General features: G+C 29.7%; 4 protein-coding genes and 1 long non-coding RNA gene across 5 annotated transcripts; 3 read left to right on the top strand and 2 right to left on the bottom strand.

The window, feature by feature from the left end:
- LOC137820701 (60S acidic ribosomal protein family) lies at positions 1–1,254 on the bottom strand. Its single transcript, XM_068624900.2, has 3 exons — positions 1,126–1,254; positions 833–1,039; positions 1–196 (listed from the first exon to the last, which is right to left on the bottom strand). The coding sequence occupies exons 1-3, from the start codon at positions 1,201–1,203 to the stop codon at positions 143–145; spliced, it is 339 nt and encodes a 112-aa protein (XP_068481001.1). The 5' UTR covers positions 1,204–1,254; the 3' UTR covers positions 1–142.
- Positions 1,255–7,995: 6,741 nt separating this feature from the next.
- Positions 7,996–8,626, top strand: LOC150025158 (uncharacterized). Its single transcript, XM_090295415.1, has one exon. The coding sequence runs from the start codon at positions 8,203–8,205 to the stop codon at positions 8,455–8,457; it is 255 nt and encodes an 84-aa protein (XP_090151541.1). The 5' UTR covers positions 7,996–8,202; the 3' UTR covers positions 8,458–8,626.
- A 2,091-nt stretch (positions 8,627–10,717) lies between these two features.
- LOC150025157 (uncharacterized) lies at positions 10,718–11,377 on the top strand. The gene has a single exon (XM_090295414.1). The coding sequence runs from the start codon at positions 10,858–10,860 to the stop codon at positions 11,104–11,106; it is 249 nt and encodes an 82-aa protein (XP_090151540.1). The 5' UTR covers positions 10,718–10,857; the 3' UTR covers positions 11,107–11,377.
- A 1,383-nt stretch (positions 11,378–12,760) lies between these two features.
- LOC137821214 (uncharacterized) lies at positions 12,761–13,404 on the top strand. Its single transcript, XR_011082754.2, has 2 exons — positions 12,761–12,965; positions 13,083–13,404. It is a non-coding gene; the product is annotated as an uncharacterized LOC137821214 (long non-coding RNA).
- A 601-nt stretch (positions 13,405–14,005) lies between these two features.
- On the bottom strand, positions 14,006–16,382 carry LOC137820699 (uncharacterized). The gene is made up of 6 exons (XM_068624898.2): positions 15,925–16,382; positions 15,505–15,667; positions 15,242–15,418; positions 15,071–15,154; positions 14,863–14,944; positions 14,006–14,736 (listed from the first exon to the last, which is right to left on the bottom strand). Exons 1-6 carry the CDS (start codon positions 16,308–16,310, stop codon positions 14,300–14,302), a joined length of 1,329 nt encoding a protein of 442 aa, XP_068480999.1. The 5' UTR covers positions 16,311–16,382; the 3' UTR covers positions 14,006–14,299.
- Positions 16,383–23,331: the final 6,949 nt, after the last annotated feature.

Here is a 23,331-nt window from a genome sequence, read left to right as displayed (position 1 = left end):
TTGATCAGAAATTTAATTGCAACAGATATATTAAAAACCCACCAAAAATCATGGTTAAGAATCTCAGCAATAAAAATTCTATAGAACAAAACATGTTTCAAATTCAAATACTCAAAAACTGGCTACAACTATTTAAAAAGACCTAATCAAACAAACCAAATCCCATGTCGTCATCACTTTCTTCCTTCACTTCTTCCTGTAAACACAAATTGAAAGCAACCTTGAATAAATAATGAATAGAAGGGGAAGATAAATAATAAACACAACACAAGAACCAAACAAAAGGTACCAAATGTCTGGGCAGTGCATACTGCTAACACTAAACATTCAAGTGGAATCAAAATGTTTGTGCAATGCATGTTACTACATATAGCCATTACCTATAAAAGCATATAAGATTTCCAAAAATATTACAAAACATGCCTTAAAGTTTTTGACCATACATAATGTAGAAAAACAAACACTACTTAATTACAAGTTTAAAAAAATTCCATGTAGTCAAACTGGGTCTGCTATCAATGTCAATCACAACAAGAGCAGCGAGAAACTTTAGGTTAGAGTTGCATTTTAGGTTTAAATCTCATGGGGCATGTTTATGCAGCAAAATATCATTTGGGTCTAATTAATTTCCTGCTCAAAAAATACAATTTCTAAATATGCAATTATTCCTCTCCCTAGAAGATGGGAAGATTGAGTTAATCAGTATGACTCAAACTAGCATATTCAATTGAGTCCTGGTTTTTGAAACTATATCTAACATTAAACATCACAATCACATCAATAATCTTAAAGCATTTTCAATATTGTTAGGTGTATATTCAAGACCCTTTACCTTCTTTTCCTCAACAGCAGGTGCTGCAGCAGCGGCACCAGCACCACCGGCAGCGGGAGCCGCGACGGCGACAGCGGCACCTCCGCCACCAGCGTTCAAGATGAGGTCTTCGATGTTCTTATTCTGAGAGAGCTTAGCGAAGAGGCTTGGCCAGTAGGACTCTGTGGAGACATTGGAAGCCTTCAACAAAGCGTTGATCTTCTCAGCCTAAAAAGGAACACAGAAATTGAGATCTACGATTGAGGGAGAATAATAATGGAAGAAGAAGGGTTAGGATGAAATAGTAAACTAACCGTGACTGCGATTTCCTCGTCGTGGAGAATTAAAACGGATAAGATGCAACCCTGAACACCAGAATCCATAGCAGCCATGGCCGGATCGAGTAGAAGCTGCTGCTTGCGAAGTTGTAGAGAAATGAAACTAGGGTTTTGGCGAGGAGGACGATTGAATATATAATGTTGGTAGAGTCTAAGTAGGGTTTCCTTTTGTTTGGTTTCCTATTACATGGGCCTTCGAGGTTATTTGGGCTGGCTCACTACGTTTCCTTATTAAACGAGTAAATATAAATTTTATTTTAAAAAAGATGTATTTTAAGAAATTTTTAAAATCAGTATTTGATAAAAAAAAACATCTTCTTACTTTTTTAATAAATTTTAAATGAGATTATTATTAACATTTTAACGCTTGTATTCACACTTTTTATTTCTTTTTATTTTTTAATCTTGTCTATAGATTTTCTTCAACTTTGTGCATTTTTTTTATGCCAAATAAAACGTGTTAGAAATGTAGTAAGTACATTAAAAAAAGGTGAGTATGATGGAATTATTTAATTAACAAAAAAATTAAATTTATACAAAATGAGTGTATTATCAAATTTTAACATGGAAAAAAAATATTTTGATGATATTATGGTGCAACATAACTTCAAAAATAGCTTAAAAAATTGAAATGATAAACAAAATACATGTATAATATAATGTGCAGGTATTTGATTAGTTTTTATAATTCACTTTATTTCAACTATTCATGTCAGATCCTAAAATAAGGGAGTCTTATTTTATTTTTAACTGGGTTGGGTTTGGGTGAAAAAGAAAAAAAAATGGAAAGTAAATAATTTTTTAATTATATAAATTAGATAGTTTATTTAATCTAAAATATTTCTTTTAATTTTTTTTACAGTTAATCAATTATATTTTTGTTATTTTGCACGATAATTTAATAAATTTGGAATAATTTTTTAATTATGAACTCAAATTATTATTATTACCATCCTCTTTCACTAATATTCATTATTCTGTTCCAATATTCTCTTTTTAGTATATGATTATATTTTGTTTACATTTTGTTGAGGGATGAATTTTTTTATAGTAATAAGTTTACCAGTAGAAGAATGAATTTTTAAAAAACAAGTATTGAATCCAAAAAGGACTATCAAAAAGGACTATCATAGTGTTCGTGTCCATGAAATTTTACTTATTTATTAAAAAAGTTTAAAATTAAATATTTCACTTTAATTACAAGAATAAATAATAATCTATACCTATATATAAAAGGAATTCCCCTCTTAACTGCTCTTAATTTTTTTTCCTATTTTATCCTTATATTAATATTTAATTTTATTATTATATTATGGTTATTATGTCATTTCTTATTCCCCTCTTAACTGTTCTTAATTTTTTTTCCATTTTATCCTTACTTAATAATTTATTGTATTAATTTATTTTGGTTATTTGGACATTTTATAATTTCAAAAATTAATAAAATAATTTTAAAATTTATTTTATTTGTTATTATTTAACTGAGAGTGGAGAGAGTAGATAGATTGATTAGTTACTTTCTTGTTTTAAAGATCTTCTCCTCTATTCAATAAAAAATTAAAAATATTTGTAATATTTTGTGGACCACTCTAGTGGGAAAGTGGAAATTTGTTACGTTACTTTTTTTTATTTAAACTAATATTCTTTTTTATTAAAATTGATTTAAGAAACGGATTTTATGATTATCTTACTTCCCACCTTCTCTCTCATATATAGGTACCTACTCCCCACTCTCTCTCTCCACTACACATAACACGTTTTTTTTACCATACTTCTCACTTTCTTTTCTCTTTTCCTTTTAACTTTCATGGAAATAAATAAATTCATTCATTCTCTTTGCCATATATAACTTTTAATTACCGCTCTCCACTATTTTATTAACCTACTCTTTAATTGTATATCCTTTAACTTCTCATTTTAATTTTATTAAGAGAAATTGTTTTTGAAAAAAAAAATACTAAAGAAACAAAAATAAAAAATGCGGATACACAGACACTGACGTGCCTGTGTTCCTGCTAGTAATAATAATAAGAATAAAAGATGAATAGGGGAGACGGAAAGATAAAAAAATAGAAAAGATAAAAAAAAATTAAAACAAGATAAACAAGTCTATATTCTAAGCTATTAACAATTTATTGAAGGTTAAAGAATTGGTAAGAAGGTAAAAAAGCCATTAGGGTGAGTTTCACATACAAAAATACTCATAAACTAATATTAATTAAAAAAAAGTTCAAATAAATAAATCTCAGTCATCATCATAAACGAATCTGCCGATAAAGAAAACCACGAATCTTAATTCAAATATAACTTGTTTCTTGTATTAATTTTCTTTTAAATGTTATTTTCAATATTTTAGGTATAAAAATATTTTCCAATATTAAATAAATCTCTATTGAATAAGTTAAAAGTGACTAAACTCTTATATTTATCAACCATATAGAAGAATAATATAATTAAAAGAAAATTTAATAAATTCAAAACCTAAGTATTACTTCCAACACTAATAAAAAAAATAATTAATCACTTACAATGGAAGAAAAATTTCCTAATCGTGATTTTAATTTTTCCCAATTGATAAAAATATTATTTTTTAAAAAATTAATGTAAAAAAATGATTTTTAAAAATGTAAATAAACTTAAAATAAATTTTAAATTATTATAAATTTTAATATATAAAAAATTATATTTTAAAATGAGAATAAAATAATTTATTTCAATATATTATTAAAATAATATATTAATATTTGTTTCAATTATTTATTTACAAAATATAATTTTAATAAAATTAAATTATATTATAAAGGATTAATTTATTAAAAATATTTTTTTAAAACTTTTTTTTGCAGTTTCAAACTGAGAGTTTGAAGGTTAATTTTTTCTAGTACTTATTTTTCTTTATTCTTATGCTTTATGCTCATTTCTTATGAAAGAGTGTTCTTGTGTGTTTTTATGCGGAGAGTTTGAATTATAAGTGACAATGTGGGTTGACCCGTTTCGCAGAGGTATGTTATGTTCTTGGTCCGTAAAATGTGGGTTAGGTTGGTCCGCCCTGTGTAAGGGGTATGAATTTATTTTACTAGTTTGTCCCGCGTAAGAGGTAACCTGTGGGTCTGCCGCATAAGAAAAATATTTTCTTATAGTCAATGTCATCCTTATAATCAATATCATTCTTATAGTCAATGTCATCCTTCTAAGTAAAATCTTTAGCAACAAGTTAGCATTGTAACGTTCAATATTACCATTATAGTCACATTTAGTCTTAAAGACCCATTTACACCCAACTCTTTTGCATCATTTTGACAATTCCATAAGGTCTCATACATCATTTTGTCCCATTGATTTAAGTCCATCTTTCATGGCATCTAACTACTTATCATAATCATCACCATTTATGGCTTCTGAAAAAGAAATTGGATCATTATCAATGCCTAAGTCATTTTCTGACTCTTGTAGATAAACCATATAACAATTTGAAATAACAAATTTCCTTTCTCTTTGAGATCTTTTTAATATTATTTCTTGTGGTTGTTCTACTATATGTTCATTATTAATATCGGGATCAATAATTTGTTGTTCTTCTTCTTCATCATTGTGTGGTTCAACAACATGAGGAACAACAAATTTTGAAGTATAAGTACTAGTTAAAGGAACTTGTAATCTAACTTCCTTAATCTCCACATTTCGTGAAGTTTCACTCCCATTAGTTTCACCATTCTCAATGAATCGAACATTTCCAATTTCAATAATTCTTGTACCATGGCTATATAGTAAAGCATATATACTTTTAACTTTGCTAAATAACCAATGAAATATTCACTAATTATTCTTGCATCCAGTTTCTTTTTTTGCGAATTGTATATTTTAATTTTTGTATGACAACCCTAAACATGCAGGTGTCTCAAATTGGGTTCATACCTATCAACAATTCAAAAGGTGTATTTTGAACTGCCTTACTAGGAATCTTGTTCAACAAAATACATGGCAGTTTTTAAAGCATACATTCACATTGATACAGGTAAAGATGATTTACTTAACATGCTGTTAATCATATCCATTAAGGTTCGATTACGCCTTTTTGACACACCATTTTGTTGTGGTGTACCTGACATTGTGTATTGAGAACAAATACCTCGTTTCTCAAGGAACTTAACAAATGGATCAAAGTGTTGTCCACTTTCACCATACTTTCCATAATATTCACCATCTCTATCTGACCTATCAATTTCCACATTTTCGTTTAATTGCCTTTCCACTTTATTTATGTACATTTCCAAGGCATTCACTGCTTGAGATTTCTCATGTACGTAGTAGATAAACATAACCATAATATGAAAAATCATCAATAAAAGTGATAAAATACATTTTTTTGTAGAAGGAATTTAAATAAAAAAATGTCCACATATATCCATGTGTACAATTTCAAGAAGTTGAGTGCTTCTTGTGACTCATTTCTTTTTGTGTTTTGTTTGTTTGCCTTTAATACATTCCACACATGCATTCAAATCAGTAAAATATAGATTCGAAAGTATTTCATTTTTTTACTAATCTTTGCATCCTTTCTTTGGAAATGTGTTCCAAACGCTTGTCATAAGTAAAAAGAACATTCATTCACTAAACTACGTTTAGTACCAACATTATGATGCGAGGTCATAAGAGTTTCAACATATAAATTATCAAGATTCAATTTATATAAACCATCAAAAAGTGTATCAGATCCAACCATACAAGCATGCTTATATAAATTGAAATAATTATTCCCAAACTTAAAAGAGTATCCAACAACAAACAAACTAAATTCCTAAAAATACTAGGTACATAAAAAGTATCAAACAAGTCTAAATGAAATATAGTGTCAAGGATTAAATGATAAGCCCCGACAGCTTTCACTAAAACTTTCACTTTATTCCCCATGAAAACAAACTTCTCATTTGGGTTTATGAATCGGGTTGAAAGGAATCCCTGCATCATATTAGAAACATGAGTTGTAAATCCATAATCAATCCACCAAGTATTATGTGGAACTTTAGTTAAGTTTGATTCAAAACATACATAAGCATTATGCTCCCCTTTCTTTTCGAACCAAACTTTACGTTTAGGGCAACCCTTGTAGAAATGTCCAGATTTCCCACATAAATGACATGTGTCATTTTTCTTATAGGTTTTAGTAGAGGACTCGTTAATCTTTGATGGTCCTTTACCTTTTTCATGTTTCTTATGAACTTTCTTTCTAGCTCCCTGATTATTCACATAATGAATGGAGTGGTTTCCTTGATTATTAAGTTTGGTCTCTTCCTGAACTAACATATTGCGCAATTCATGCATATTGCATTTGTCTTGGTATTACAGTTGATTTAAAAAGAGCCGTACTCAAACGGTAATGAGATCAAGATGAACTGCACAAGAAAATTTTCATCCACTGTCATTCCAAGATACTTAAGTTTTGCTGCAATATTTGTCATCTCAATAACATGTTCATACATAATACGAGAACCATCAAATTTCATGGTAGATAAGGTACTCATTAATGTTTCGACAAGAAACTTATCAATAGTTTGAGAGTGCTCTTCTACAAATCTTATAAATTCTTTTGCACTCTCAATTTTGGGTAGAGCTGACTTAATACTACTTGTTATGCTCATTCGCATAAACATCATCAAGCTAAGTCGGTTTGAACTTTCCAAACCTTATAATGAGCTTTCTTTTCATTGTTACTAGCATCAGTAATAGCTGCGTGTTTCTCAATTTGTGAAATTGGACATGTTCACTAAAAAATTTAATTCACTAAATACGGGAAGAGACGTAACATGCAGATGTAAAGATACAAGAACAAATATTGTAGTTAATACATGCTTAACATTAATGTTTTGAGTCATAAATTACACATTTAATACAAATTCAAATAACAAACAAGCATTTTATGCATACTAATGTTCACCTTTGGGTGATACATTAATACACAACATTATTCGGCAAGACATATATATTAACTAGAAATATTAATTATCTTTGGATATATAAATAAAGCTAATAACACTTATAAAAATAACTAATCAACCTTTGAATAATCCATAAATACCTTATAATAATAAATTTCAATTTATTTATAAATTAATAATTTATAATTTAACATCCATTTTATATGTAATTAATATGAAATTTATCATTAATTTAAAACTAAATAAAACATAAATATTTCATCACTTTAATAATTATAAATCTATCATACAATTAATTCCAACGAAAATTACCCCTTCACATAAAATCCTTAACCATCTGAGCAAATTCCAAAATTGCAATTATGCTTTCAGATTTCAAAAGTAATATCCATGACGAAAAAACCTTTTCATCAAAATCATCGGTTGATTTCAATTAGAAAATTCAACGATTGTCTCATGCGATTATTTTTACACTTGATCTTACAATTTTCTTATAAAAGAATATAAATTATATTGCAAGGCATAATATAATACCTAAGGCTCAGGTGCAATAAAGAATTCGACAAAAACAAACTTGGTCATTGTTATCCATTGCACATAGACCCCGTAATTGATTTAATCAGGTTGCACTTTGTATGACAGGTGGGAGTGTTATATGGTTTTTGCCTTCATCAAAAGCGTAAAGAAATTGTACCTTAATCATGCAAACTGCTATCACCTTTGATCTAATTTACAAAACAGTCTATATTTGGATTGACTTGAACAGACAAAATGAAAAAATGAAACGTAAACCTAAAAAAAGAATAAATCATATTATACTAGTAAGACTTATCTCTGTGTGATGAGGTGTTTGGAGGAGAAGCGCGTATGGAGAAGAGTCAAGAAATTTATGGAAAATTAAATTGAATCAAACTTGGCTTACCATTACAAGATAAAGGTTGAACCAGTAAACGATTCAACTTCGTGTCAACCACACAAACTTCTACCAGAGTCCACTACCCTTTCTTCGCACCCTTTTCCTCTAATTCAATATAAATACTTCTCATTCCTATGCTATAGTTGCAGAGAACACAACTACCACCTCAGACAGATCCACCACTTCCTTAACAACATCACGATGATGTCTATGTTCAGCCACTTCGAGATCCGACAGGGCCAGAAGTGGGGTTTTTCCTTGGGCACGGGCCCCAAAGGATTGTCTTCCAAACCCAACACCCAAGGCACTTCTTCCACCGCTGAGTCCAAAACCGCCGGAAAAGATCCGAATCCATCGCCGGCAGCTGGACCCAAACAAAACCCGACCCGTTTGAAACCCAGATTTGCGCCGGAGTTTGATGGGTTACACTGTTTTGAATCTATCTTACCCTGTTAGATGGATTCCTTTAGTCTCTGATCTCAATTCGTTTAAACTCACAACTTATAATCTTAGCGAATTCAATTCATTTTTATTAGTGGTTATGTTCTTGAGAAAAAGCCATGTATTGTGCTGATCTAATTGTGTTTCTAAGAGACTTGAAAATCTGAAGTTGAATTTTGATGCAGTATTCTTCTTCTTTCTTATTGCTGATTAGTGTAATAATTTAATTATCAAAATAAAATAAAAAATTATAAAATTATAAAAAGTCAAAATTTGATAACACTATTAAATTTTTTTATTTTTGAACCATTTTAGTTCTAAACAAGCTTGGTCTATAATCAAGATTAGGGCATGTTAAGTTTAATACTGGATTCAATTCTACTTTGACATAAAATAAATGTTTAAAATTCTACAAGTGATTTAAAATTAATTTTACCAAAACTATTCATATTACATCAGTATCATATGTCACACAGTTATACAAACAAGTCAGACTTTATCACCAAGCAAATTATCCACACTTTAATGATGGTGAACATTAACCATTAAATGAATTCATTAATTTGCTATAGATTCATTTATCAATTAAACACAAAACAACCACAGCAACTTCTTTTTATTCAGGAAATTATAGGAATTATATAAAGTACTATGAAATCAATCAAATTATATAAATTATATTAAACATTCATTTTATACTATTTGTGGAATTTATCTATACATATTTTGTTTTCTTTATTTCTTTTTCTCCAAATCCAATTAAAGTGTAAATCTTATTTAATAATTATATTTTGGTAGATTGTTTGAGCATTTTAGTATCTGGGCTACAGGAGATGGGTAAATTAGCTGTTTTTTTTAATTTAATTTTATATTATATGTATAATTATATATAGGGGATTTTTCATAATAATTTTTTTATATTTTTTTTTATCAATATTTTATTTTATTATTTTTTTAAGTATTTAATGTGGCAATTTTATTTATATAGGTAGAGCATGAGATTAACTATGTGGCGTATGCAAAGCATGAGACTGCCTATGTGACAACTATAAAGCGTGAGAGTGCCAATGTGGCGTATGCAAAGCATGAGACTACCTATGTGACAACCATAAAGCGTAAGAGTGCCTACGTAGCGCAAAGCGTAAGACCGCCTACATGATGACCGCAATGGTCACATATTAAGATCAATCATTTTATATGGTGTAAATATTTTTTATTACAACGTGATGATTTTCAAAAGTTTGATAATGATATAAAGATTTTTTAGTGACTAGCAACCACAAGCGAAAAACAATGGTTAAGAATACATGTACGAATCAATTTTCTTTTTTAATTGTTGGATTCAAGTCTTGATCAAAATAGCTTAGAGTCAATATGAATCAGGCAACTCATTTAGTTGAACATTAAGAAGAATTATTCAAAAAGACTTACATAATTTATTTTACTAAATAAACTTCTTTAAATTATTGGACTTGAGGTCAAGGGACTATGAACTGTTCCGAACAAGGTGTGACTCTTGAGTAAACATTCTAAGTATGATGTGGGATCTAGAAGAAGAAATTCTTGAATGTTTTAATTATTATTGTCTAATTATGATGAGTAATTACATTATCATTAATAGTTCGATACGATTCAACCGTTAAAAAATATTCTAATATATTATCATTATAATTGATAAACTAGGAAAGATTTCAGAGAATAATAAGCAATAAAGATAATGTATCCAGATACACATTCAAAAGAATATGTGTACGAAGATATAGAAGAAATATTAAAATAAAAGACACTACAATTTAAGTGGATGTGAAAATCAATGGAGAGTGCACTTTGATATCATTTTCTTCTCTGTATTGCCCGTGCGGTAGATTGTTCTTGTAGTGGAGGAGGATTGGGTGCAAAAATTGAAAGATGCAGGTTTATAGAGTTAGGTAGAGATGAATAGGAAGAAGAAGTTGAGTAAGGGAGATGAATTCTCGGTAATTATAGATGTGTGATAGCAAGGCTTTTACATTATCACTAACCAATATGCAACGATTATTGTATTATTATAGTAATTTTCAATTAATGTGTTGTAATAAGGTATAAAGATGAGATAGTTGTTGGTGAAGCGTGTAAGGAGAAGAGTGAGTTGAATCAAAGTTGGTTGTCCATAAGAGGAGTCAACGAAGGTGAAGGTTGACCGAAATGATTCAACTACGTGTCAATGCAACGAAACTTCTAGCCGCGTCCAGCCAAACACCGCATAAGTGCAGAAACTTCTTGAAAAATCCAAATCAAATTTCCCACGACTCTTCCTTTCCACCTATTCGTCTAATCCAATATAAATACTCACGTATCATCCTTGCATCGTTGCACACACAACAACCTCAGCAAAATAACAGACACCTGTTTTCAAAATCCTCAGAACACAACAACATGTTCATGTCTATGTTCAGCCACTTCGAGATCGCGGAGGGCCACAACTGGAGGTTCGCTTTGGGCCTAGGCCCGGTAAAAGGACCCAACTCCGACGCCACTTCTTCCTCCGCCGACTCTAAAACCGCCGGAAAAGATCCGAACCAATCATCCACCGATGGATCCAAGCAAAACCCGGCCCGTTTGAGGCCCAGGTTTGCTCCCGAGTTCGACGGGTTACACTGCTTCGAATCCATCGTCCCATGTTAGATGGATTCCCTTCGTCTCCAACCATCTCAATTTGTTTGTAATAATTACGTCATATAAAAAAATGCCACAATTCAATTCATTTTTACTGTATAGTTTAACCAATGGTTCAGAAACCTTCTGTGTGTATAGCCCCGAGTTGAATTTTGAAATTGTAGTCTTCTTGTTGTTCATGGCCGTAATTGCAGTTCTACCTTTTTACCAGCAATCTTCATCGATCATCGTGTATATGAACCGTTCTTTCAGTTTAATGTAAAAAAATTATTTAAATTAACTACGATTGAGATAAATTATGACTAAATAAACCATATTTAACCAAATCATAACTAATAGGAATGTTTAAAACTTATGCACTTTATTAAGTTTAAATAACTGGATATATAATAACGTGAAACTGCTTCCATTAAAGGCAATGAAACAGTCTGAAAGTAGTGGCAGCAAGCATCTGATAATGAAGAGAAAACAGTTCTTAATAACTACACTCATCATCCACACAATTCAATCAAGGTAAAGGGATAACTAAAAAGTATTTTGGTCGGTAATTACTTATTCAGTTAGAGGAAAGCAAAATATGAAGCACGTGGAGATTTTGTTTCAACGCATGTGGTGCACGTAATTTCATTGCCACCAAAATTGCGTACTTCTTCTTTTCCCATTCCACTCTGCTTCAACATACTAAAAACCGACCATGACATTAACAGGTGGATAAATCTCCTCCTCCTGTACTTCATTAGAGTCAACAAAAGAAGGAAAAACATGTTTTCTGTAAGAAAGCAGAAAAAAATTGGAAGGGGAAGAACTGAAGGGACGGTGGAGGGTGGAAAAAAGCAGGGGCTAAATGACATGTGCGGTTCTCACACAACAATCACATCCTTTAATCAAATCTACCTCTTTTTATGTTGCGCATACATACGGACCGTATATAATTTCTGCAGAGATTCATATAATTAGCATTATGAAATGAAGAATAAGAAAAATTGAAATTACTTTCTCCCTCTCAGAATATGGTGTTTGAATCACCTTTACATTTGAGAACTTTCTTGCATTATTGTGTAATCATGTAATCTGATTTTAGTTTACAAATTATCTAGCACGTATATGCTTAAATGGGACTTGAAATTCGGATTTCATCGATGAGTGCGCTAAATTAGCTTTGGGTCAGGTAGTGACTCGCCTTAAGTAAAGAATAAATCAACAATATGCAGATGTTTTCTTAAGAAAAGTTTCACAATGAATAAAAGTTAAGGTTAATAACAATTTATATACACTCTTATCTCTTACTACACTCTTATCTCTTACTGATATTTCTTTTAAAAGATAAAACTATTAAAAGTTCACTTATTTTATTTGTATAAAGTTCAAAATTTGCATTAAATTTTGAAATTTTAATTTTTTTTTTACAGATGCAGTCAATTTTTACAGATACTTTGTGGAATAGGTGACAAACTCTGATGAAATAACAAGGGATGATATAATTTCTTAACGATTAGGGAAAAAAAATAAAGGCTTTTTACAGCAGAAATATAGAATAAGGGAAGTCTTCTGGTGTTAAATATTCCCATGATCCCGCCATTTGAAGTTTACTTTTCACAAAGTTCAAGATAGTGCAAACTTACTCAACTGTCTTTTTATCCTTTTCCTATCTTTATAGATCAGTGTTTGCTTCTCTTCATCACCAAGGCATCTTCTCTGTCTCTTTAGGTCCACCCTTGCCTTATATATGGCTGAAAGACTAGTTGTTCATTCCATTTTCAAGAATTAAGCTTTCAAGGGGAATAATGGCCATGGGAAGTATTTTTGCAGTTGTGCCAGCCGTTGCTGCTGCTGCTGGATTTTATTTCATTGGCAGAAACAATCTCAAGGTAAGAAAGGTTGCATTCTATTGTTTTATTTAGGAACAACATAAGGGCATGTCAAGGTAAGAAAGGCTATATATCCAATGTTTTGTATAGCTAAAGTTCAAGATGTTTTGTCTGTAGGAAATCAAACAAGGGTCATCAGTATCCAGTCAAAAGATGCTAGCAGAAATGAATGAAGGAGCAAAGAGCCTTCAAAAGCCAAAATTGGCACCACAGCTTGATGGTTTAGATTGTTTCGAAACCTTGGTGATGAATTGAATTTGCTTGGGATGGGGACTATTTGTACTCGTACACATATTTGTTATTATGTGATATTTCCTCCCAACAACCTCATTATTTTTTCATATCAATTCCACCTTCACTAGGTTTTGGCAACGTTTTAAACAGAGGAGCGTTGACATGTCATTAGTTCAAATATAATGAAAAATAATATGTGACAAAAGCACCCCACTCTTATGTTTCTGCTTCAAAAAATAATTTGAAACATACTTGTGCACATACATCTTTATTGTCAATTTATATAATTCATAATTACATAATATATAGATCCATCTTTCTGCTCCAAAAAATAATTTAGAACATACCTGCGCACATACATCTTTATTGTCAATTTATATAATTCATAATTATATAATATATATAGATCCGTGTATCCGTATTTTTAAAAATTATACGTATCTTTGTGTCCGTATCATATCTTTGTGTCCGTATCATATTAGTGTCTATTTTCTTTTCTTCATGATTTGTTAAAGCTTCTTGAATTTTTAAAACTGAGGCAGTTTACATGCATTTATTTAAAATTAAAAATAACGAATCCCACTGTCATTTTTATGTTGGATTTTTTTTTTGGGGAACGTAGAATTGTAGAAATAGACGTTAAACGCACAAAAAACATAGTCAGATGAAAACATTTCAAAACTAGTATCTCGGTGGTTGGAAGATGATGTCGCCTGACAGAGCGAAATACTCATTAGCTCCAAGCATTGCAAATAGAATCTAAAAATTGTTACCGGTCTTGGAGAATAAAGGAGCCACAAAAAGACTTTTTCTTTGAATTTCCTTTTTAATTGATACTGAGTTTACACCAACTTATACAGGCTTAAAATTCTACAGCCTTGAATCTTGACCAACGAGAACTACTCAGTCCAAGAAAAAAAAATCGCCACCTACTCCCTCCACCCTCTTGGGATTGTCTTGTTTTTTATATATATTATTTTTTAACTATAACTTAATTATTCCACAAAAGAGTCTCTAAATTCTAAACTATCGAGTAATAATAACAAGAGTTATCGTCCAAAAGAATGGCATTCAAGGCATTGATACCTCCTCCATTTTTACTATCTTTTACCTATATTAGCAAATCTTCTTGCAACACCAAATAAAAGATACTTGGTCACTAGACCCCTATCAAGACTACAAGCAAGAGCAACAGCACCACCAATAACTAGCATCTTGGGAATGTTCACGCCCTGTGGTTTCTGATAAGAAGTAACACTTTCTTCCTCCTCTGAATTATCATTGGCCCCAACGGTTTGCAAGTCTTCGGGACTTATTTTTGTGTTGACTTGAGCCATAAAGGCTGAATGAGAAAGTGCAGCACCAGAAGTTCTTGCTTCTTGATAGGCTCTCAAACCAGGTTCAATCTTCTGAACAGTTCCCCACATTCCTTTCCTTACTCCAAGCTTTGCAATTTCCCATGGAATGCCCATTTCTTCATGATGGAAGAGCAAGACTTCACAGGCAGTTAACTGGCCGGTACCTCTCTTTGATTCCACTGTTACAAGAATACCATATCAGTCACAACAAGTCTATCAGTGACGGAACAGCTAGTTTAAGTGGTGGGATAGACAAGAACAAGTAGATACATGAGTAATTCAATTACAAGGGTATCAAATTTCACCTGCTCTAATGCACCAACTAGAGTAGTACACATCAACACGTCTAGGTTTATCTCTTTTAGGGATTGAAGGGCAATCTATTCCCTGAAAGAACAAAACATAAAAAAATAAAAATTAAGCATAACTCTGTAATAACGGTGGAAAATAACCACCATCAGTCAACATCTTCAAAAATTCCAGAACAAAAGAAGGTGAGTTTTATTCTCATACCTTAGTCACACAATAGTAATGTCTTCCAGATTCCCATATTCGCCGACCAATTATGTATTCTCTATCCTTACAGAAAAAGGGAAACTGTTCCACAGATTAATTAGCATCCATTAGCACACTGAGCTAAGAGCACAATTCAATACACTTAAATCAGGAAAAACTGTTATGCACCTTCCGTATCCACTGCACTTTCATGGTACCAGTAGTGGGACACTCTTCAATAATTGAGGAGCTTGCAAGCATGTCGTCCCATCTAGGTCTGAACTCATCATCCCAAAACAAGTCCCTCACCATCTCAGGGGTAGCATCTTCAAAAATGGTGCTGCTTCTATACTGGGGAGGACCATCCTAACAAGCCAACAAAACAAATATTAAAAACAACCAAGTAGGTAATTCAAATACGACCAGAAGATTTTACGAAGGAAATAGCATACCTTTGGCTCTCTATGCCATGCTTTATAACACATAGTAGGGGTAGAACGATCCATCATCTGAATCCAAGGGAGACTTCCATCTTTCTCCTCCACAAGCAACCACAGATGATGTAAATCCCTTGTTGTCACAGCATCAGGAGTTTCTTCGATAGCTTTGGGTGAACTACAAGGTAAAACAAAGTGATAAATAAGACGGCATGCTAACACCACATTCTAATTTGTCAAAAACAAAAGAACAGTCTGGCTAACATGTTACAAATTCATAGCAATATGTCCAAATTTCTTTTGTCTCCATTTTTTTTCTCCCAATTTCATTGTAAGAACAACAAAAAAAATAGATGGATTTAGACCCTGTATTTGTGCAACAACTGTTTATGTTATCAGAATAACATAAGAATAATGGATAAATTAAAAAAATACCTAACGGAACTTGCAAATTTGACGGGAGAGGATGAAGAAGAAGTTTTTTTCTCTGTTCCTTTCTTCAGGGCCAAAGATTCTGGATTTGGTCGTTGCATCTTAATGGAACTAAGGCAAGGAGACGAATAGCAACTCTTAATGGTAGAAACTACAGACTTAGAAGGAGAAGAAGCCGAGGAGGGTGAGGCAAAATCTAAGGATTTGACAAGAGAAGTAGTTAATTTTTCCTTACCCAACCTCGCCCATTTCGGTTTCCACAACCATCCAACAATGACCCCAACGAAAAATGCTGCACAGAGAGGACTCAAAAACATTCCAACAAGTGTACACAACCCCAATGTTGCAGGGTTCTCCAACATATCGTATAAAGATTGTGGCAAAGGCATAACAAGAAGAAGAAAGAAAAAATAAAAAACTAGGAGGGAATGTTATAATAATAATAAGTAGAAAGAACCCCCAAAATCTGTTCAGCTCCTCACAAGAGTTAAAAGGGGGTTTGGGCGAAGGAGGTGCAGAAGAATATTTGAGGCGAAGAAAAATCAAGCAGAGGAAACAAAAAGATAAAAATTTGGCGAAAAATCAGAGGGGGAGAAAGACAAAAAGGATTTGGGGCGATAAGGGTGTGTGGATAAAGACGGGAAGGGTGGAGGAGGAGGAAGAGGAGGAGGAGGGTTTGGCGCAAAACGACGCCGTGGCGTGATTTGGCCAATGGCGGTGAAAGAAGGAAAGGGATAAGTGTTTGGAGGAGCCAAGGGGCGTGAAGGGGAAGGAATCAGAATGACCACATAAAAAAGAACGGTGGCGAAGGAGTGATGCGTGTGAATTATTCGACACTGACGTAGAACCGAAAGAAACCGTGAAGGTGGAAGTCTAACGTTGTTTCTCAATTTGACTGACGGTGTTTGTTGCTTCGTGGGTTGATTTGTAGGCAAATAAATAAATAGTATACGAGAATTCACAACAAGTTAATGGAGACAATCCATTTCAAAGGACCGAGTGAGGTGTGGTTTTTTAAGACCAGACTACCGAGTTTTTCATAGGCCTTGTTTTTCACGTTGCGGGAACTCGTTTTTTTTGCATTTCTTATGACTCTTCCTTTCGGCACACATGTATCTTCTTTTCTTTCTCTTTCACTTTTCCCAATTACCTCTGCCTCTATTCTTTTTTTTTCCATACAAATAGATTTTTTTTTATCAATACAAAAATATACTACATTTTACTACATACTTTAGGTAATACTGAACACACATCCTTTGCGAATCTTTAATTTGCTAAAAATAGTTATAAATATTTTTATATCACAATTTTCTTTCAAAAATCTCCTTCAATCCTCTTATAACGTCTATTACTAATCATTATGTTCACTAAATAAATACAATTTTTTTTTATTTTATTATTGAGATGCCCATAGTTTTGTTTAGAGGTGTTACAAGAGCCGAACTGGGTTCGGGTCCTTACGGCCAAGTATGGCAGCATCCTCCTCGTACACATGGCGGAGCTGCTTGGTAGGCGCTGCCTATTCACTTCACTCGGACAATGCTCTAAACACGAAAGTGTGACGCCCCCGGCCAATTGGAGACCTAAACCCAGAACATTCAAGGTAGTCAAGAACAAGTGTGCTCTTAACCTAATTTGTGATATGTCTATATGAGATGTTTTACCTAGTATATATAGAGTAAGTCTTAACCATTTGTCTGTCGTTATGATTCTCTCTTTACTGTCTGATTAATGCTAATTAATCCAAATTCTCGTACTATTCTATTTCTTTTACATTATTTATTTACATCGGCTTTCTACCTAAATGACCAAAGGTCGACCCAAGACCCATAACCCAACATGTCCCCCAATCTTATGCGCAGGCAAATAAGACTTCTGCTAACTTAAAGTTGTACTTGATCACCAAGTTGAACTACACCTACGATAAATCGACGTACTTACTTAATCACCAAGGATCGCCCAAGATCATAAGCCAACCAGAAGAGGAAATACAACTAATTTGATGATATTTATGCATTCAAAATATTACCGTCCATCTGTCATCAGTTTTTTTCTATTTGGTAGCAGTCATTCATTCAAGAAATCTTATACCTCTTACTCCATCTATACTAAATTTAATCTACGGTTATTTATATTATTATTTTTATTTCGACAAAATATTTTTATGCAAAAAAATGAATATTTTAAAATATCTTATATACTTCTAATTTATATAAATATATTATATTAATAATTTTTTATTGATACGAAGTTGATCGATTTTAATAAATTGTAATTATATTTTTTTATTTCTTAATGGTAAGGTGTCTCGCCTTTAACAGTAATAATTAATCATTATTTTTTATTTATAGAAATTGAACATGTCACCCAACTAAGTGAATTAGACTTGGCAATTATTTATATATTCAGGTAATTATTTTAGATAATGTTTGTTATCATGTAATATTAAAAAAAAAGTCGTGACGTTTTTAAAAGCATTTTCTAGACTTAAAAGAAATTCAATTAGTTTAAATGAACTCTAGCAACTACAGATAACGATTCAAAAATTTAGAGATGTGTCAGTTATGGATTAATTAAGTTGCGTGTGTAAAAATCACTTCTTAAAAGCACATTTAAAATTAATGTTTATAATAATTATATTATTTGGAGCAAAACAATGTTCAATATATTAAAAGGAAGAAAATATTTTTTTGTTATTAGATAACTATGCAAAAAAAGTTTTAATTGCACGTTATATAGTATCTATGATCATAATATGGAAAAAATAAAAATAATTGTATTTAAAATTTATAGCTGGATAGCATAATATTATAAATAAAATACAAATAAATATAAACTTTTTGAGATTTCCAAGGGAGATTGATTAAATGATTCCATACTAATAAGATTAGTCAAACATATATAAAAAAATAGACACAATTTCGAATTTAAAATCTTAAAATAAAAATAAAAATTAATAGAAACATTTTAAAACCACAATCATTTTATTAACAATTTTTACATAATCAGTTTTAATATTATTATTGGATCTTTTTGAAAGAGATTCACTAGAGATATTACACAACAATGATATCCGAATGAAACTCATTTAGAAATTGAAACATCTTTCAATTCAAAAACTTAAGAAAATGAGTTTGTGAATCTTATTTTTTATATTTTATTCAATTTTCTCATTTATAGTCCATAAATATTTTAGACTGACATTTGAATTTCTAACAAAATTGTAGGTGAAGTATTAATATATGAAATCATAATCAATGAAATTTTAAATTGCGTATGTGTATTTCTTTTTTCAGTTCTGTCTTCATCTTGTTTAATTTTTTAAACTGCATCAAATACACATTTTTTACACTTTGACTTCTTTTTTTTAGTGACACTTCACCAAATTTCTGATCACAGACCAAGTACAGTTGCGGCACCGACTTGCTGGGGTTGGTACGTTTATTTCTTTACATTAAATTATTAATTATCTAATCTAATATTTTATAATGCCTAAATTAAAAATTATTTTAAAAATTAAAAAAATTATTAGTTTTTAAATTAATTTTATTATTAATAAATAATGTTTAAATTGGTATGTTATCAAAATTTTAACTATCAATTATTTAAATTCTAATTTTGGTTAAAAAATCATGATAACTAATTAGATATTAATTTAAAAATTATTTATTAATAATAAAAATTAATTTAAAAATTACTTTTTTAATTTTTAAAATACTCTTTAATTAGTTATTATTTTTAAAATTAATTTTTATTTAATTATTTTTTTAGTAAACATTTGTACTAGCACCGTCCTAAAAAAAAGTATTTTTATTATGTCAATCAACTATAAATTACACCATAACAAGGTTTTAATTTTTATTACAATTATGTTATGAATTATATCTAAAATTAATTTTATTCCATAGCAATATAAATATTTTTGCAATAATAACGAATAAAGTGACATAAATTGAAGTATGTAATAGATTGATTTAAGGGAAGATGTGAGTTCATGGTTTGGTTTGAAATGTTTGGTGAACGAAATAATAACACGAGAAAGTCAAAATAAAAGTCAGGTCATGCTATAGCAGCTGTTTATACTATTACTTTTTCAAAGCATAATTGAGTTTTGAATATGCAGTATAAGAAATTCATCTAAAACGATTTTGATGCCCTTTTTAAAGAGTAAAATATGATCCAACATAGACTCGAAAGCGTATAATATATTGGATGTTCTGATTCATCATAGTAATAATACTTGAGGTTCGAATATTATGTTATCTAATATCAAAATTTCTCTTTAAGATGAAATTGGGATTGGGCATTGATATCTAAACTCTAAAGTGGATAATATTTTAGATATGGTGATTGATTATTTCTTGAACTTGAGATAAAAAAATTATGTTATGTAATATTGAAAGTTCTTATTTACATTTACCTATAATTTATAATTGTACTCAATTATGTTTATCACTACAAGAAAATAATAAAAACCAATTTTTAGAGACAAAAAATAATTAGTTGTTATAGTGACTAAAGTAGAAATCATTTTAGAGATTAAAAAAAATTGGTTTCTAAATTAGTTTTTATTATTGTTAAATGGTTTTTAAATTGGTGTCTAATTAGCAATCAAAAATTTTGCTACCAAATTTAAAAACCATTTAATAATAATAAAAATTAATTTAGAAACCAAATTTTTTTTAGTTTCTAAAATGGTCTCTAATTTAGTCACCATAGCAACTAATTATTTTTTTGTCTTTAAAAATTGGTTTCTATTTCATGATTTTCTTGTGGTGTATTAATTAAAAAATAATTATCTGATATTGATAATCATATAAAATTATTTGTATAACACAATCAAAATTTGATGTATATTTTTATTTAAACTTAAATTTTTTAAAGATTACAGATGAAATTATATATTTATGAATTTGATAACGATTCGATAGTGACTTGATAAATCCAATAAATTTGTATATCAAATAAATTTGTTAAAATACATTATACTCTGAAACTAAAAAATAAATTTAAGTCTAATTCAAATTTATAAAATCAATAATTTAAGTCTAATTCAAACTTATAAAATTGATTTATAAAATAATATTCACTTATATTATATTATTATTATTATATATATATATATTACGAAATGTTGTTAATTTTAGAATATTGTTTAACAAAATTTAAAACATTCAAATCAAGTTAAAAAAACCAACTGGTGGCAAAAATTTCCATTTAATAAATGAATAACGATTTGTTTTTTTTTACAGATAGTTTTATTAACTATTAACGTTTATTGTTTAAGAATTAAAAACTAGAAATATTTAACTTTAGAATACACCATAGTTTTAAACATTTTATTTGTAGATTAATTATCGTCAGTAATTAACAAACTGCTATTATATAAAAATAACTAAATATAAATAAAAAAGTGTAGGAAATAGATTTTGTAAAAGTGAAAGTATTTAAGAGGATTAACTTTACAACAAGATCCAATTAATGTTTAATTAATTCCCTGGTCAATATAGATATGAGAATTGAAGTGGTAAGCAAACAATGGGCGTACATATTTGTATGAAATTGGAGAGTCAAGTCTAATTTATGTTTTCTAAATAGGAGGCATGCTAAAACCATATACCACCAACATATAACTAAAATAATTGTTTCATTTATTGAATGTTTCAAGAGACCAAAATGGATCGTTGACAAAGGAATTAATTATCCTTATAAATGATAGTTGATTTTTGGGATTTCAATGTGAGAAATTTTAACAACACACCCTTATTCTTAATTTTTTTTTTTATCAACAAAGAATAAATAAAATAAAAAGATACATTTTAAGGGATGTTTCAACCCTTATATAAAACCCAAAATACAAGTATTTTAGTACCTTACAAATCCCTGTACAAAATATAAAATCCAATAAATACAGTTACATTAACCCAACAAACACACTCTTATTCGTAGTATTAAGTTAAAGTATGCAAATTTTAATTAAACAAATAATAAATCAAATTATTCAACAACACCCATCTAAATAAAATTTAAACCCAACACCAACGTGATAATAAAAAATCATATAGTAATATTTTACCATTGTTCGTAATTATTTTACTATAGATGTAGTCAACGTGTTTGTAACTTGTGCTACACAAATTGTGCCATAATAAACTACTTTATAGCTTTGCCTTATGAGTGAAAAGTCATCAAACACGGTTTTGAAACACTTATTTTTTTTTCCTGAAATGGGAACAGGAATTTAGACCCACGATACAGTAATAATAAAGATTGGAGTTTCATAATGATAATGGAGAAAAATATTATCCACCATGTACCATCTCCTCCACATTGTTTTGAATAGAGATTGATGATGAGTGATCATGTAGGTGATAACGGCATTATCTGCACCCAGCAACAATTAATGTGGAAGGTGACACTACTGTAAGTGCAAACATAGAGAATATTAGTAACACTGTTTATGTTTCCATTATCGCCAAATATAACTATAGTGATGATTACAAAGGGTCACATAGATGCACAACCTATTAATCAAATACCATTCGCAAATCACTGAAAATCAATTTCACCCACCATGAACAGTTTCTATTACTCACATGTAAGCAGAAATCCAATATTTTAGATTTCAAAAAGTTGTAATCCAATTTCTTAATTTGATATTTTTCACAATGCTTTGAAAAAATACAAAAAAACTTAATGGATTATGTTGTAAAAAAATTGATAATTGACTAAGTATACAACATAATCGATTAGCCTCTATTTTTAGAAAGATAATCGATTATGTGATATGTTAAAACAGACATAATCGATTATGCTAATTAGATATTCAACTTAATAGATTAAGTTTTTTTTAAGACATCATTAAGCTCCTAAAACAGTTGGTAATCAATTATATATTTTTTAAGGAAAAGTATAATCAGTTTTCTCCATCTCTTTTGTCGGATTTTTCAATTTTTGTTTTTTATGATTTTTTCTTTAATTTTGTAGGTGTTTTTTTTGTGTGTTTGTTCTGATTTAATATTTGTTTTCTTATTAACTAGAATTAATAAAATACATTATTTGAAATTATAGGTTATTATTTTAGTAATTTTATTTATACTAATATTATTCATAACTCAATTATATATTATAATAATTTAGATTTTGATTTATTAATAAGAATAGAAAATTCACTTAAATATTTAAATTCTAAAAATATAAATAATATAATTCAATTATATATTATAATAATCTAAATTTTGATTTATTAATGAGAATACAAAATCCATTTAAATATTTAAATTCTAAAAATACAAATAATACAATTCAATTAATATATTATAGTAATTTTAATTTAATTTATTAATAAGAATACATAATGTATTTAAATATTTAAATTATAAAAATGTAAATAATAAAATCCAATTGATA

Source organism: Phaseolus vulgaris, chromosome 9 (genome assembly GCF_051622355.1).
Source record: "Phaseolus vulgaris cultivar YP4 chromosome 9, ASM5162235v1, whole genome shotgun sequence".
NCBI classification, from domain to species: domain Eukaryota; kingdom Viridiplantae; phylum Streptophyta; class Magnoliopsida; order Fabales; family Fabaceae; genus Phaseolus; species Phaseolus vulgaris.
This window is presented reverse-complemented; position numbering and strand designations above follow the sequence as displayed.